Source organism: Dipteris shenzhenensis, chromosome 26, assembly GCF_047967505.1.
Source record: "Dipteris shenzhenensis isolate YYH24624 ecotype China chromosome 26, Dip_SZ_1.0, whole genome shotgun sequence".
Taxonomy (NCBI): domain Eukaryota; kingdom Viridiplantae; phylum Streptophyta; class Polypodiopsida; order Gleicheniales; family Dipteridaceae; genus Dipteris; species Dipteris shenzhenensis.
Genome location: NC_141621.1, coordinates 52,031,582 through 52,049,708, shown reverse-complemented (window position 1 = coordinate 52,049,708; position 18,127 = coordinate 52,031,582). Strand labels below are relative to the sequence as shown.

The 18,127-nt window shown below is 45.9% G+C and overlaps 1 protein-coding gene across 1 annotated transcript in view; it reads right to left on the bottom strand.

Moving 5' to 3' along the window:
• The window catches only part of RAN1 (copper-exporting ATPase / responsive-to-antagonist 1 / copper-transporting ATPase (RAN1)), a 47,764-nt gene extending 31,084 nt beyond the window's left edge, over nt 1-16,680 (bottom strand). Inside the window, exon 1 of the mRNA XM_087397141.1 lies at nt 16,038-16,680. Within this exon, the coding sequence (XP_087253267.1) occupies nt 16,038-16,352 (315 nt within the window). The 5' untranslated portion in view covers nt 16,353-16,680. The remainder of the gene's footprint in view (nt 1-16,037) is intronic.
• Between the last annotated feature and the right edge of the window lie 1,447 nt (nt 16,681-18,127).

Below are 18,127 nucleotides of genomic sequence, written 5' to 3'. Positions count from 1 at the left end.
CTACTTTGAGAGCAGTGTTAGCTCTTGTTGCTCATGATGACATGGATTTATGTCAGATGGATGTGAAGACAGCTTTTCTTCACGGAGATCTTCATGATGAGATCTATATGAGTCAGCCAGAGGGATATGCTGTTAAAGGAAAAGAACAGCTTGTGTGTAAGCTCAAGAGGAGCTTGTATGGACTCAAGCAGGCGCCAAGGGAATGGTACAAAAAGTTTGATGCCTTCATGCAGTCCCAAGGGTATCATCGGTGTGAGACCGATCATTGCTTGTACACCAAACGGGCAAAGGATGGCAGTTTGATGCTACTCATTCTATATGTGGATGACATGCTTATTGCCAGTAAATCTCAGCATGAGATTAGTGCTTTGAAGAAACAACTGCATAAGTCTTTTGACATGAAAGACTTGGGTGATGCAAATCATATTCTTGGCATGCGTATTACTCGTGACAGGTCCAAGGGACTTTTGTTTCTGTCACAGAAAGAGTATATTGACAAAGTACTGCAGAGGTTTAAAATGGAGGGGGGGAAGTCCATTAGTACCCCGTTGCCTCCACATTTAAAACTCAGCAGTAAGGACAGCCCCAGATCAGATGATGATAAGGCTGAAATGGCCAAGGTTCCGTATGCATCTGCAGTTGGATCTTTGATGTATGCCATGGTTGCCACTCGTCCGGATATTGCTTTTGCGGTGGGAGTCATCAGCAGGTATATGGCAAATCCAGGCAAGCGGCATTGGGAAGCAGTGAAAGGTGTCTTGAGGTATCTCAAAGGTACCAAAGACTTGTGCATATGCTATGGTAGGCAGGATGCATTGGTGCATGGTTTTACAGATTCAGACTATGCAGGGAATGCAGATAACCGGAAGTCTACTACAGGTTATATTTTCACTTTTGCAGGAGGTGCTATATCATGGGTGTCTCGGTTGCAGAAATGCGTTGCACTGTCAACCACAGAAGCTGAATATGTTGCAGCCACTGAGGCTTGCAAGGAAGCAATATGGCTTACTCGGCTGGTGGGAGATTTGGGCATTACAGGAGATATGCCAGTTTTGCATTGTGATAGTCAGAGTGCTATCATGTTGGCAAAGAATCCGGTCTTTCATCAGAAGACCAAGCACATAGAAGTGAAATATCATTTCATCAGGGAGGTACTGGAAGACAAGCGTCTTGAGCTTGTGAAAGTACATACTGATGATAATCCTGCAGATTTGCTCACTAAGAGCTTGCCTACAGAGCGGTTTGCACATTGCCGCCACATCATGGGATTAGGATGAGACCATTCTTACTTTATGGTCTTGTATACAGTAACTGTATATTGCTGTAATTTTTATTCTTTTCTCCCCTTTAGGCACATTGGCCTTTAGGTGGGAGGTTGTTGGGATAAAGGCACATTGCCTACCCTTAATTAAAGAATTAAAGATAGGACACCTATGACTGTCTTAAGACAGTCATAGGGTAAACCTAATCCTAATAAAACATAAGTGAGTTTGTGGTGTGGCTCACTATCACTTCACACCCACACTAGTGTGTCTCTCTCTCTTACTCTCACTCTTGCTCCCTTCCTCTTCTCTTCCCAGGGTCAGCTTCAAAGGTGCGCAAACAACAGAAGGCATTATATGAGCTGAAACAGGCCCCAAGAGCGTGGTACCAGCGCAGCGATGCGTTCTCGAAGATGGGGTTGAATCGAAGTCCATCGAATGCAAATCTTTTTTCAAATGGGGGGACAAAGGCTGGTTCTGATCCTATACATGGATGATCTCATCCTTACCGGTGACCACGTCAAGAAGCTCTCTCAAGTCAAGAAGCCGCTCATGAAGGAGTACGAAATGACAAACTTGGGGTCTCTCCACTATTTCCTTGGGATTGAGGTCAAGTAGAACAAGGGCAGCATCTTCATTTCCCTGGCAAAGTACTGCCAGGAGCTGTTGAAGCGGTTCTACATGGAAGACTGCAAGGAGGCAATGAAACCTATGGAGGTTGGGCATAAGCTGAGTATTCATCATTCATCTCAGCCGGTGGATGCGAGTGAGTATCGACCTTTGATGGGCAGTTTGCTTTACTTAATCAACACCAAGACGGACATCTCCTTTGCCATTGGGCTGTTGTGTTAGTTTTTTGCGAAACCAAGGGAGAATTATTGGAAGGCAGGTCTACGAGTGCTGAGGTATATGAAGGTACTTGCACATACAGGATTACATACACCACAGGGAATGTGTTAGGTAGATTATGCGCCTCAGGTTAGGCAAGTGGCAGCAACATCAGACGTCCGACAACAGGATATTGTTTCGTGCTTGCATTAGGGACCATCGCTTGGGTGAGCAAGAAACAACCCTCAGTTGCCCTTTCTTATACAAAGGCGGAGTACGGAGCTGCTTGCACTGCAGCATGTGAGACGTGGTGGCTCAGGTGGATCCTTGAGGATATGGACATGACTCAAGAGAAGGCAACACTTGTTATGTGCGACAACTAGAGTTGCATTGCCATCGTGAAGAACCCTATGTTTCATGCATGGACAAAGCACATTGAAGTCCATTACCACTCCGTACAGGGAGCTCACGTCATGAAGCTGATGTACTGTCCGACCGCTGACAATCTTTCCAATGTATTCACAAAGGATCTCCAACGGGAGCAATGGAGCACCTCATTCGATGCATACAGTGGCGTCATTGAGAGGGGGTTTTGGAAGTCAATATCCCCCACCTGTGAGCCCCCATATGAAGAGGACATGGGTGGTCATATGACTGTGAGGGGGAGCCATTATGGGGGGGCTCTCATGGGCTGCAGCATGCAGCATATGGCTGCAAATCAGGAGCCCCAAGGCAGGCTGGAAAGGGCGCTGCAGCAGCAGGAAATGCAACCCCTGGAAGCCCTATTTATAGACTGCCCCAGGGGGAGGCAGTTATAGCCGACCAGGCTGGTCAGCCAGCCAACCAAGGGCTGGTCAGTCCAGCCCTGGTAGCCGACTAGGCAGCCTATCCAAAGGGGGGGGCAGCCTCCTATATAAACCCCCCTTCCCTCCTCACTTCTCTATCAGCCACAACAGAGGCAGCGCAGAGCAGGAGAAGACCTACAGAGAGTTTTCAGTTTGTAGTCCAGCCCTTGCTCATCTTTTTGTGCTCACCTTGAGCTGTGTTTTGCCCACTACTTGGTGGAGGAATAAGACCTGAGTTCTCTTGTGTATGCTATTTATGCTCTAAGGTTTGAGTGAGGTATTCAAGTGTGGTTTGCATCATTGAGTGTGAGGCGGAGCTGTTCCTATTCCCCATGGGTTGTGAGGTAGAGAGAGTCTTTCCTCATTTCCAACACTCCCACCCTCTATTTTGGACATATTATAACACACTTCCTTAATTAGACTTGACCCATTTTGAGTTCTATGCCATGGTCAATGCCCCTGTTGGGAAGTACCCGTTTTGAGTTCCATGCCATGGTCAATGCCCCTGTTGGGAAGTACCCATGTTGGCTTCACAAATATGTCACCAAATCCTTGCAGTAAGCTTTGCGTATCCTTGTTTTCAACTACAAGGCCCTTTACTTGCTTTGCTCAAGCTTATTTCGCTACACACCAACCAAACACATATGTTAACTGATGTGCAAGAATTCCAGCTTCAAAGTTTGTAAATCCAAGACCAAGTCCCCAATGTCTTGGCCAATCAGACCCGAGATGCATTGATAGGGCTCAAGTCCAAAGCATACAGATCAACTCTAAAAACATACCCATCAAAAGTTATACACATGACCTCTAAAAGTATATCATGAAATGTAATTTGTATCTTGGCAAACACTTCTACTAACAATGAAGTACCCATCGGCAACTTCCAACCCCATGCCATTATCCAAATCCAGATTCCATAGATACCACTCTAGCACCCCTCATAGTCCTGGAATTGATGAAGGATTAAGCATTTCCAAGGTCAACATGTGCAAATCATTCCTTTTATTTAATTACCCTTTGCGCATATAATTCCTTCTATTTAATTACCCTTTACGCATAAACCTGAGGACCCATTGAATGCACCTTTTGAGATGTGGACGATCCATCGTGAGTATCCCATGCCAATTCCTCCTCTTCCACAAACTTGCCATTTGCTCTCCTCTCATCCTAAAGAGGAAAATCTTGCAGTCCTTGTCATGTTGAAAGATCTCTTAAACTTCAATCTTGCAATATCATTTCAAGTTGAGCTCCACATTTTTTAGCTCTCTTCATCACAGTATTTGCCCTTTGGAAGACCTTGAAAGCTGATCTTGTTGTTGCCTGCCCCAGCCCATTCGCCTTATTTCAAGCCACAAGTGCTGGTCACATTGGTTGGACTAAGTGGAAGAGTAGCCCAATGAGATGCCTTGGGTTTTGGAGCAATGTTGCATTGCTTGCTCCAGAAGAGACACGTTTCAGCCTCTCCCATTTGATAGGAGAGAGTCATAGGATATGCAACTGTCCAAGATGGTGGGGGGATTGGACCTTACCAATGACACACCCCTATAGATGCTGCTCCCCAAGGGAGAGAGTCAGGGTGCACGTTTCCTCCTATCTTTCAGGAGATTGGATGGTGGAGGATATTCAGCAACTAGCAATCCCCAATTTCTGGGGCAAACATAACAGTCTGCAGGCCAGCCAAAAGGTCAGCCAGCAGGGCCAAACAAGTGGCCAGAAAGGGCCAGAAATGGCCGACCAAATTCAGGCCAGCCAGCTGGTCTGGCCGACCGAACTGGCCGACCAGCTGGCAGGCCCGCCGACCAGCTGGCCGACCAGCTAGGTCTGGCCTATAAAGGCACAAACCCCCCAAACTCTCATTGACAGGATAGGACCTGCAGCTGCTCCTCATCTCCACCATTCTTTGCTACAGCCCCGCCTGCTCCATCTACCTCTCCTCTTCACATCTGCCTTCACTCTGCCTCTCCTGGCTGCCTCCTCTCTGCCTTCTCTCTGCCTCTCCTTCCTGCCTCCTGGCTGCTCCATCTTCTCCTCCAGATCTTCCCCATCCTGCTCCAGATCTGCTCCTCTGCTCCTTCTGCTCCAGATCTGCCCCATCCTGCTCCAGATCTGCTCCTCTGCTCCTTCTGCTCCAGATCTGCCTCTCCTGCTCCAGATCTGCTCCTTTTCTTCATCATGTTGCTATTCCAGATAGCCTGAGGTTCCTTCCTCAGAGCATGCTGGTTTTCAGCCATTTCCTAGGGCAGCTCTAGCCCTTCATCTTCTTCGTCATCATCGAGCTACACGGAGGACTGCGTTTCGCTCCCTCTGCTGCTATCTTTTCTACTGTTTCTCTACATGGAATCATCTTTCTGATTCACCTCAGCCACGGTCCTTGAGACACACCGGCTTGAGGTTCTTGTATTCAGTTTTTCATATTACCGACAGGCACTATGTTTTCTGAGTTCCGTTCTTCAGTTGTGTCTAAGTATTGTCTATTTTCTGATCGCTCCACTGCAAACCCTATCGTTTCTCTATATGGTATCAGAGCCATGGTGATCTAAAGACCCCAGATTTCTGGTGATCTAAAGATCCTGCTTCTTCATGGAGGCCATAGGTACGGGGAGCATCACTCCTATGAACATATCAGTTTCCTCTTCATTCCGCTGCACACTACGGGAGAGAACTCCATCTTCTACTCCCATCCCTCCCTCCCTTTCAGAACTCCATCTTCTACTCCCATTCCTCCCTCCCTTTTCGGTTTCAGGCTTGACACTCCCCATTCCTTCGAACAAGGAGGTCATGATCCTTCATCTCTACCAGATCTCCATCGGCACCGACATATTTGCTTTTCCCTCCACCTTTCGGTGTTGAGAGGGGGTGGCTTATTCTCTCAAGCTTCACAGTGTTCTTAGTTCTATACGGTATCATACGTGTAACTCAGGCACTTGAGGAAGTGAACAATTCCCTTGCAAGGGCACTCCTCTTGTGACCTTCTCTGCATTTTTTTGCATTTCATCTCTAGGGCATTTGGCAGGGATAGCCACCACCACCGTCGACATCCCTACACGAAGCTCCAAGCACACAATGTCTGCCCCTCCAAATTGGCAGAGGGGGTATTAAGCAACTAGCAATCCCCAATTTCTGGGGCAAACATAACAGTCTGCAGGCCAGCCAAAAGGTCAACCAGCAAGGCCAAACAAGTGGCCAGAAAGGGCCAGAAATGGCCGACCAAATTCAGGCCAGCCAGCTGGTCTAGCCGACCAGCTGGCAAGGCCCACTGACCAGCTGGCCGAGCAGCTAGGTCTGGCCTATAAAGGCACAAGCCCCCCACACCCTCACAGACAAGACAGGACCTGCAGCTGCTCCTCATCTCCGCCATTCTTTGCTGCAGCCCCGCCTGCTCCATCTACCTCTCCTCTTCAATCTGCCTTCTCTCTGCCTCTCCTGGCTGCCTCATCTCTGCCTTCTCTCTGCCTCTCCTGGCTGCCTCCTCTCTGCCTTCTCTCTGCCTCTCCTTCCTGCCTCCTGGCTGCTCCATCTTCTCCTCCAGATCTTCCCCATCCTGCTCTAGATCTGCTCCTCTGCTCCTTCTGCTCCAGATCTGCCCCATCCTGCTCCAGATCTGCTCCTCTGCTCCAGATCTGCCTCTCCTGCTCCAGATCTGCTCCTTTTCTTCATCATGTTGCTATTCCAAATAGCCTGAAGGTTCCTTCCTCAGAGCATGCCGGTTTTCAGCCATTTCCTAGGGCAGCTCTAGCCCTTCATCTTCTTCGTCATCATCGAGCTACACGGAGGACTGCGTTATAGAGAAACGATAGGGTTTGCAGTGGAGCGATCAGAAAATAGACAATACTCAGACACAACTGAGGAACGGAACTCAGAAAACATAGTGCATGTCGGTAATATGAAAAAATGAATACAAGAACCTCAAGCCGGTGTGTCTCAAGGACCGTGGCTGAGGTGAATCAGAAAGATGATTCCATATAGAGAAAAACAACTGAGGAACGGAACTCAGAAAACATAGTGCCTGTCGGTAATATGAAAAACTGAATACAAGAACCTCAAGCCGGTGTGTCTCAAGGACCGTGGCTGAGGTGAATCAGAAAGATGATTCCATATAGAGAAACAGTAGAAAAGATAGCAGCAGAGGGAGCGAAATGCAGTCCTCCGTGTAGCTCGATGATGACGAAGAAGATGAAGGGTTAGAGCTGCCCTAGGAAATGGCTGAAAACCAGCATGCTCTGAGGAAGGAACCTTCAGGCTATCTGGAATAGCAACATGATGAAGAAAAGGAGCTGATCTGGAGCAGGAGAGGCAGATCTGGAGCAGAAGGAGCAGAGGAGCAGATCTGGAGCAGGATGGGGCAGATCTGGAGCAGAAGGAGCAGAGGAGCAGATCTAGAGCAGGATGGGGCAGATCTAGAGGAGAAGATGAAGCAGCCAGGAGGCAGGAAGGAGAGGCAGAGAGAAGGCAGAGAGGAGGCAGCCAGGAGAGGCAGAGAGAAGGCAGAGAGGAGGCAGCCAGGAGAGGCAGAGAGAAGGCAGATCTGAAGAGGAGAGGTAGATGGAGCAAGCGGGGCTGCAGCAAAGAATGGCGGAGATGAGGAGCAGCTGCAGGTCCTGTCCTGTCTATGAGAGTGTGGGGGATTTGTGCCTTTATAGGCCAGACCTAGCTGGTTGGCCAGCTGGTCGGTGGGCCTGCCAGCTGGTCGGCCAGCTGGTCGGCCAGTTCGGTCGGCCAGACCAGCTGGCTGGCCTGAATTTGGTCGGCCATTTCTGGCCCTTTCTGGCCACTTGTTTGGCCCTGCTGGCTGACCTTTTGGCTGGCCTGCAGACTGTTATGTTTGCCCCAGAAATTCGGAATTGCTAGTTGCTTAATACCCCCTCTCAATTGCCAATTTGGAGGGGCAGACATTGTGTGCTTGGAGCTTCGTGTAGGGATGTCGACGGTGGTGGTGGCTACCCCTGCCAAATGCCCTAGAGATGAAATGCAAAAAAATGCAGAGAAGGTCACAAGAGGAGTGCCCTTGCAAGGGAATTGTTCACTTCCTCAAGTGCTTGAGTTACACGTATGATACCATATAGAACTAAGAACACTGTGAAGCTTGAGAGAATAAGCCACCCCCTCTCAACGCCAAAAGGTGGAGGGAAAAGCAAATATGTCGTAGCAGCATTGATAATCCAAAGATGGTAGGATTCCTACCAAAGGAAGAGGTCATAGCTGAACAGTGAACCAATGTGTGCCCGATCTTGGACCTCTCGAGAGAGGAGTCTATCCCTGCCTCCATGAGTGTAGAAGAATCGAAACAACAGTCATCAAGACACATCTGAAGAGAAAAAGGGTCCCGCCTAGGGAGAACTTGTAGATCCTGGAAGTCGATGCCGATGGAGATCTGGTAGAGGTGAAGGATCATGACCTCCTTGTTCGAAGGAATGGGGAGTGTCAAGCCTGAAACCAAAAATTAGATCACCAGAGATCTGGGGTCTTTAGATCACCATTTCGCCTTATTTCAAGCCACAAGTGCTGGTCACATTGGTTGGACTAAGTGGAAGAGTAGCCCAATGAGATGCCTTGGGTTTTGGAGCAATGTTGTATTGCTTGCTCAAGAAGAGACACGTTTCAGCCTCTCCCATCTGATAGGAGAGAGTCATAGGATATGCAACTGTCCAAGATGGTGGGGGGATTGGACCTTACCAATGACACACCCCTATAGCTGCTGCTCCCCAAGGGAGAGAGTCAGGGGGCACGTTTCCTCCTATCTTTTAGGAGATTGGATGGTGGAGGACTCCATCTAGGGACCTCAGTAGTAGTTCCATGTAGTGGACTTTTCCTTAGTCTAGATATCTTGGAGAGGGTCAAGGTGATTAATTGGTAGGGAAAGCCTTAGCTGTTGGGTGAAACCCAGCTATTTATTAAACCAATCCCAATTAGGTGCTAGTTCCAATGGAGACTTTAGTTTTAGGACATAGGGGTCTAGTTCTAGCCAGAGTAATCTTTCAGCTAGCGCCAATGCCCCTTTTCTATTACTGGTACCAATAGACACATTTACCTTTCCTCCAAGGTAGATACCTATTTGAGGGGAGAGCTAACAAATCTCAATGGGTGACTAGGTGGTTGACTGGACCCCCCACATAGGGCTTAACAGTCGACATGGGATTGCCATGGAGCTACCTTTAATTGGAGCTGGGGTTAGCCCAACCCTGTATGTGGGCAATGGAGATGGAGTACAGTCATCAAATAGGGGCTGGAGAAGCGAGTTATCGGCCCTCTAGCAGGTGTTGGTCAGCCAGCAGGGCAGTCCACAGACTGCCACAGACCAGTCAGCTGGCCCAGATCTGAAGGCAGCCATTCGGCCATATGTGGAGGCTTTGTACTCTATGAATAGCCCCGATGGGAGGGGTAGATCTGACTGTGATCTTTATTTTCCACTCTGTTTAGCGGCTTGGGCTTGGGCTAGCAAGCAAGGCTCATGCACACATAATGTCTAACAAAAAGACTGGGAAGGCATGAAAGTTCCTCACATACACTAAAACCCTAGGGTGAGTCAAAACTGACAGCACCACTAGCTGTGGTTAGGCAAAAAAACCTTATAAAGGGGAAAAGTGCGCCTAACCCCCTTATTGCATTGGCCACCACCTTAAAGATTAATATTTCTAATACCCCTGCAATGACAACGTCTAAATGTAGAAGGCATAATGTCAATCACCAACGGATATAAGTTCAAAGCTCTGCGGAAAGCCTCAAACTTTTCACGGGGTAAAGCTTTGTGAAGAGATGTGTAGGGCAGAAGACCAAGCTGATCCTCCCCTACATGTAATCCGCTCCGTGACATAGTGATAATGTATCTCTATGTGTTCCGTACGTGCATAAAACACGGGATTCCGCACCACTGCAATGGCACTATAACTATCAATTGAGAACTGGAGTAGGCTCCTCCAAAGATGCATGTAGATCTACTAACAACGTCTCAACAAGACACATGGTTGTGAAAGCTGCCCTAACTCAGTTCACATGGTGTGGTAGCAACCGTCCATCGTTTCTTGCCCAACCAAGAAATACACCAGTGCCCAAGGTAAAAACAATTACCACTAGTCGATTGCCTAGTGTCAAATCACTGGCCACAATCCAAATGCCTGTAAGCATGTAAATGCAAGTTTTTACCTAGGGAATCAAGAGACTGAGTACCTTGCAAATATCTCAAGACACGCTTCACAGCCTGCCAGCAGTCTTTGGGCTGTGCATAAATCTTCGCAACTAGGATATTGCATTTTGAATGCCTTGCCGTGTATTGCACAAGTAAATTAGGCATCCTATAGCCTGGCTGTAAAAAGTGGCATCAAACAGCTCACTATCATCATGCAAGATAACTTAAGCCCTTACTCTATAGGAGTTGTAATAGGCTTACAAAATTTAAACTGTTCAAGCAGTTTCCCAAAGTACTTGGACTGCAACAAATTGTCATCTTGTACAAATTGTATTCCCGAGTAATAGTGTAGCTGCAACTCAGCCTTAAAATCTGCAATTTTCACAGCATCAGTACCCCGTAATTAGCATATCATCAACATACAGGATGATGATGAGCAAATCACCCCCTTCTTTCTTGACATAAAAGGTGCTTTCCTTCGGACTATTCTACATACCCTAGCTGGTAAAAAAAGGTATCAATCTTTGCATACTAGGCTCTAGGAGCCCGCTTACAAGGCTTTCTTTAACCTGCAATCCTTGTCTTTGTTGCAAGATACAACAAAACCAATAGGTTGAGACACATAAAGCTGTTCCAAGAGGTTCCCATTCCAAAATGCAGTCTTGATATCCAACTAATGGATATGACATCCATAAAGTGCAGCCATGGCAATCACACACCTAATGGTAGCCATACGAGACGTGGGAGCAAAGGCCTTGTCATAATCTATGCCCTTTTTCTATGCATAGGCTTTTGCGACAAGAAGGGCTATGTACCTGTCAACGGATACATCTGAGCTGCATTTCAGCTTGTACACCCACTTTGTACCAATTGCTTTCTTGCCCACATGAAAGTCCACAAAGTCCCTAGTGTGGTTTGTCTGAATAGAGCCAATCTCTACTTGCATAGCCTACATCCAATGCACATTATCACGTGCATCATCAAAACAATCAGGTTCGTCCATTTCCAACAACTTATGGCCCAGCTGAATCAACACAATTGGCATCCTCAGTGTCTTAATTGCCACGACGTGGGTGGCCAGGAAGAGATACAAAGAGCTTGCTGTCCTGGAGAGTACGGAGCAGCCAGACCCTAGCATCTTGCATTGCTGAACTTTCTTGTGCCACAGCATCCTCGACTACTTGCTTAGTGACAGGACCAACCATAAGCTGAACTGAGGCATCAACAATTTGTGAATCCCGCTGCAAGTTCTAATTTTCAACAGGCATATCAGCTCCAATATCAAAAGAAATGGGCAGCAGCCCTTCAAATGCATTCGATGAACCCTGATTTTTATCAAATACAGCAAGGGACGAATCTGATTTCTAAGCAAAAATGGCATCTATAGTAGTGAATGCCTTCTTGGTAGCGGGATTGTAGAGTCTGCAACCGTTGCTTTCAATGCTATAGCCCACAAATATGCACATCTCACCTTTTTCATCATTCATAAGGTTCATGTGCATATGCTGTGTGTCTGGGGATAAGGAAAATTCACTGTCAAGACAAAGATGGGATGGCTGCCAGTGACAAATGTCAGCTCTAACCCCCCTTGGAGATAAGGCAAATCCATTGTCAAGACAAAGATGGGGCACTAACCTTTATGTCAAAAACCTTTTGGAAAGCAAGGCAGACATTTGCCTTGATAAGGCCTTCAAGGCCTTTAACAGCTCCACATCTGTAAATCAAGCTTCCAAGCACCTCATCATGTTCTCAGAAACCACCACACAAGCCTATGACCAAATCTTCTCTCGATCTATCTCTACCTGAGGCATGGAAGGATAGCTGGCTCTGAAGGTAGTGGTCATATCCAAAACCTCATGCAAGAATCCTGGGCCCACGAGTCATCCTGTGGCCCTGCTAAGTCCATAGAAAGAGTTGGATAACATATGCTGCATGTCAAGCCTCAATTGCATGAGGTTTTAGTAAGGCCCATTCAGACTGACCAGCCAACCAGCTAGAGGCTGCCTACTGCTCCCTAAGTCTTTATGGAGGCCCCAACCGTCCTGAATGCCTGCTCCCTGCCTTGCAATGACTGAGTGCCTTCTGTGTTGTTACTATAGATGGTTATCGAAGTCTAAAAAGCTCATCCATATTTGGAAGGCTCCTCAAAGGCCCAAATCTGCATGATGCCCCCCCTGACCTCCTCCTCCTGATAAAGCAAGTCTGGAATCCGCACACTTCTCTAAGGAAATCTCCTTCAAGCCTACCCATGGTCGTTCCTGTTGGGGTAAGTATGATCAAGGGCTTGCTCTATGGTACATGTGTGCATCTAGGGGAGTCACATGTGTGTTTGTGTGTGTTGTAAAGGCACATCAAGTGCTATGATGTGTCTAGTGTGTGACCTAAGTGATGATGTAAGACAAAGGGAATCCCACTGATGTAGGGATTGATTCCCACTGATGTAGGGACTGATTGCCACTATGTAGGAAAGGTATTACCTTCTCCCCCTTTCTATAAAAGAGAGTCTTCTCTCTCACAATCAATATAGAGATTTCATTATGCTCTCACACCTCTTGCAAGATGCATCTATTCTATCCTACGGGATCCTACAAATGGTATCAGAGCTTTAGGTTCTAAATCTAGCCTAGCCTAGCATTAGATGCTATCTCTAGCATAAACTACAAGTTTCTTCATCTTCTCCATTTTCCTCCTTCTTCCCAAAATCTTTGAGAGCTCTGTTCTCTGCCTACAAACGACCATTGCCCAAACCCTCTGAGCTGCAAACTCCTCTTGTATGGGCGAACTTCCAGCTGCAAGCTTTTGCTGAAATTTCGACTGTATGTGAAATGCCAACACTCACACTCCCTGACGCCTTTTCTTGCAATGCGACTTGCTGGAGCAGCCATTCCAAAATTCCTCTGAGCCAAGCTTGCACAACAGTATGAGCTACCTCCTGTCCAGATTTGAAGGGAAATGGTCCACCAGGGAGGTAGAAACAGCAAAAAAACCAGTCGACTTTCAAGCTGTTGGCTATGGCGACGTGACGCGGCATTTCGCCTCTCCTTGCTGGTAGCCCTTCTCTGGTATAAGGCCCTTCTTCCTGCATAAAAATCCCCTTGAATAGAGCTATGAGCTGTGAGAATTGCACCCTCCAAGTTCTGGTCTCTGTTTTGGACAGTTTTGACAATGTTGTGAGTTTGATGCTGCATTAGATGCTACTTTAGCATTTCTGATGTTTTAAAGTGTTGAATAGCTTCAGTACAACTATGGCTACAGCTTTGCTTTAAGTTGCTACACCTGGATTTGCTTGGAATGCTTTCATTTAGCCACCTCTATGAAGCATGCAAGTGAAAGCATCATTTCCATTATGTTTTGTAGTATGGAATTTGGTTACAAGCCTTTGTTATTCTAAATGCTTGTATTTTGAAGCTCTTCAACTCTTTCTAGCCTTGTAAGAGAGTAGACACTGCCCATTTTGGGTTAGACCCTCTCATGGCTACCATCTTGAATATGGATAAGTTCAATGGTAAAGGCTTTCACACATGGCAGATGAAGATTAAGTTTGCATTGATGAGGGAAAACCTCTGGGGACTTGTCAAACCTGCTTCAACTACTACTTCAACAGCCTCTAATGCTGGAGAATCCTCAGCTCCGACACATCCGGCAAGAGATCCTGCTAGAGAGGAGAAAGCCTATGGCATCATTGCTCTTGGCTTAGGAGATGACTATATTCATCACATTTCTGATTTAGAGTCTCCTTCTGAAGCTTGGCAGAAGCTTGACATTATTTTTGGTGCTAGCTCTCACATCTCAAAATTGTCACTTAAGATTGCTTTCTTTGAATTGAAGATGGCTAGTGGCACTCCTTTGGCTGCCCATGTCAATTATATGCGGAGTCTCATGACTCAACTTGCTTCTATCAACTCTCCAATCACTACAGATGATGCAATGGCAGTATTGCTCAAAAGTATGCCTGAAGATTATGATCATGTTGTTACCACTTTGAAAAATCTTTCTAATCCTAATCTTGAAGGTCTTATTTCTACTTTTCAAGAAGAAGAAAGGCACATGGAACTCCGGAGAGGCAATGACACAGCATACCAGAGAGGCAATGACACAGCCTATGCCATAAAAATTCAAAAGGGCAAGTTTTCACCTTGCAAACATTGTGGGAAGACTAATCACCTCTCAAAAGATTGCTTCAAGATCAATCCATGCAAACATTGTGGCAAAAACAATCACCATGAAAAGTATTGTAAAGCCAAAAAGGAAGAAACTACAAAGTCAGAAAGTGCCAATCTACTTTCATTTGATGAGTCTCCACATGATGAAGACTATGCTTTTTAGGCACTTTGTCTTTTTGTTTATCATCACTTGGTCAAATTTTGAGGTTCTCTGCCTGGAGTAGTACTCCAAAAAGAATATGTAAATCACCTCTGGTCACCATATGATGTAGGCCATGTGATATGTGTTTTGACTATCCCATTTCTGTGAACCTCACACCCTTGGGAACCCTTGCTAGCATGAGATCCTAGCCATAGATTAATCCTTGACCACCATGAGATGGCATGAGAAACTATGAGACTAGATATATCCTTGACACTGCAAGAGACAATCCCTTGAGGGGGGTTTGTTGGAGTAAGTATGATCAAGGGCTTGCTCTATGGTGCATGTGTGCATCTAGGGGAGTCACATGTGTGTTTGTGTGTGTTGTAAAGGCACGTCAAGTGCTATGATGTGTCTAGTGTGTGACCTAAGTGATGATGTAAGACAAAGGGAATCCCACTGATGTAGGGATTGATTCCCACTAATGTAGGGACTGATTGCCACTATGTAGGGAAGGTATTACCTTCTCCCCCTTTCTATAAAAGAGAGTCTTCTCTCTCACAATCAATATAGAGATTTCATTGTGCTCTCACACCTCTTGCAAGATGCATCTATTCTATCCTACGGGATCCTACAGTTCCTGCCAAGATGCTCATGAGACCTCCTTGCCACATGGCCCGATCTCCAACATAAAAGCAATCTAGTCACGTCAAAAGTCCATCGTATCTAGGTAGCCCAAAGAAATAAAGGAGACCCAAAATCCAGGAGAAATCCAACTCGTGACATGAAGAGCTATTGTTGTTACTGCATCATTTGTTTATCTCACCCAACCAGGATCATATTTAAGGAAGGTGATCCAAGCCTGTACTCAAGCCCATAACGTAGCTAGCCAGCCTTCAGCCATCACATGTCCCTTGGTTTTAAAAAGACCTGAGTGCACTAACCTCAACTTGATTCCCTGTACCTAACGGAAACTCGTCAGTTTCGTCTCCTGGATGTAGACTCAGTAACTTTGGTTAAGCCTTGCAACAACAATAGTCCTGAAGATCTAAATGATTGCTTAAACTAGTAGAAAGTTGAGCGATTGGTGTTGGACCTGAGTATATGTCACTTGCCGTTTTAACTCAGAAGAAAGGTTTATAAGTTTTTATTGCCCTATATAAGTGAAGCGAGCCAAGCTCTGCTTCTTTAGTGGCATTTTCATCTCTCTTTTTCTTTTTGGCAAGAGAACCTTCATACATATTCACAAGCTTACAAACCGCACAATCAACAGCCATGTATGTAAGTTTTGTTACCTGTACAATTTTAAGGAAGAAAGCATTATTTTATACGAAATGCACTAACTATGGCATTGCTCCTATGCGAACAGATGAAGTAGAAAGCAAGGTTTACTAAACACAGATCTCAAAAAGACCCATGAACCTGCTTCTTTTTCTCCCAAAATAAAACGATACGACTCTTATCGTCCCGCCAATATAGATGTTAGTGATGCAAACATACGGAGGCGTAGCTCTATGCGCCAACTCTGGTAAATCGGCATTTTAAGAGATATAGTGCAGCGTTCTGGCTGCTTTGGGAACACATCCCACAACAATATTATTGGGGAAGTTCAGTAGACTTAAGATTTGTCCGTCAAAATGTAAACAATGGCTCCAATTCGAGTGGTGTACACACCTGGACCCTCGCAGAATCATACTCGACAACCGCCTTATTTTGAAGAAGCGCGACCGAAGCGGAGATAATACCATCTAATTGCGAAAGTGCTTTCTCCACTGAGCTTGTGCACGCAGCGCATGTCATGCCTAGAACTTGCACCTCCAATTTGTGACGGACCTTGGTTTCCACCTCCCCGCTTCCAGTATCAAGAGGCGGAGTCAGCAAAGGTGCAGCCTCCGAGTCCAATTCGGCTGTGCCGTCCAAGTCTTGGAGCTCTGTTAAGGGATGGGCTTTCCAGCCCATTAGTTGCACAACCTTGCCTGGCAGAGGCATTGTGGGAGAGCAGTCGATCGGGCGAACTCAAATCAAGCGATGAATTCAGCGCCCAAATAACGAAAGAGGCAATTGTGAAGCGATCGAATGAGGGGGAACAAGGCGGCGGCCGAAGATCTTCCTGTGGATTCAACTCAAAGCAGAAAGATGCCAGGAACCCAAAAATTTGAGAAGCAAGGACCAAGTCAAGAGAGAGGAAAGAAGTCGGAAGCAAGCAAGGAATGGAAGGTGTGCTTCAAGGTAGTGTGGTGGAGGTGGTGTTACGTCGGAAAGTTCAATGTTGCCTCGTTGATCTTGCCTTGGATTTTCACGTTGGTTTTCAAGGCTTGGGGTTGTACTACTCTTGTGTTTAGTTTGTTTGTGTAGTACACCTCCCCCCCCTTCCACCTTCCCTCAGGTAAGACGTCTCCATCATCCTACTCGTCAACCTTTCCACAAACTTGTGAAATGCTGTCCCATGCCACTCTAGATTGCTCTTTTTTCAAGTTTTTTTAGATGGGACATTTCTCCTTGTCTTACACCCACCACCATTATCACCCTCATCACGTCTTAGGTTCATGGTTATACCCGGGCATTACATTACATAAATCCCTAGGGCCCCAGTCAATAAAAAGGACCTATTAATTAATCAGTGGGTGTGGAGGGGAGGGAGGCATGCGAAGGGGGCTAGAATAGTCAAAGTAAGCCTGGTTAGACATAGTACGAATTGCGAGGCAAAATCTATGAATCTTCAAAATCTGGGAAAACTCCACAGCCTTCCAGATGCTTCCTTCAACCACCTCTCGCAAGCTATAAGAGCTATGAAGGACCAAAGGAGGAGCAGGCGAGGCTATGGGCTGAGGGAAGGGCTAGACAAAAGGGGGGGCAGGGGGGGAGAGAGAGTACTTGGGGAGCAAGTGAGGGACAAATAATTTGTCTCTCCTCGCACAGGTTAATTTGATGAGTAGGCGAGGAGCGGAGAAATTCATTAACTGTTTTGGAGCTAGGAGAGATTAGATACACTTCTTACAAAAGTAAATAACCCACTTCTTACTTTAAGTGCTCCTTCCCTTTAATACGTGGAAGGGAAAATCACAAGCATCTAGATGTGAATATTCTCAATGATGGGCTCAACCTTTTATTTTACGAGAGGGTCCTTCACTTTCCATATAACAAGTGAGCCTATTAGAACACCCACCCTAAGACCATAATTTAAGTGTGCAACTTGAACTTGCTCCTTTGTGTTTTCGCCTTCCAATGTGAACTAAATTTTTAAATAAGTCAACCAACGATAACCTGGATAAGAAAATAAATTAATATTGTAAGATCATGCTACAAAGGCTTTGAAAAGAAAAGTAACTATAACTTATTAGGAAGAAATTCATCAACATTAAATGCAATGGAAAGACGAAATAGCAAAAATGAATGTCCTTTAAGGCGATAACAAAGATCAACCTCACTAGGATCTCTCTCTCTTTCTCTCTCTCTCTCTCTCTCTCTCTCTCTCTCTCTCTCTCTCTCTCTCTCTCTCTCTCCATCACTTTAATACCTTTGAACTTTCAATGCAATTTTTTTCCCATTCTCAATGAGTAAGTTTGTTTGAAAACCTCCCTTAATGTATTCACTATGTAGCCCTTCTCCCTTCCTTGATCTTTGGGTAATGGATCCCTATCATAAAAAGTATCAAAGGCCATTAGCAAAAGGAATAATATGTATCTTGTCAAGCTTAACTAGTAGTAGATAAATGAAACCTAATCGAAAATCAAAAAGGCATTATAGTTGGCATGTGCATTGTA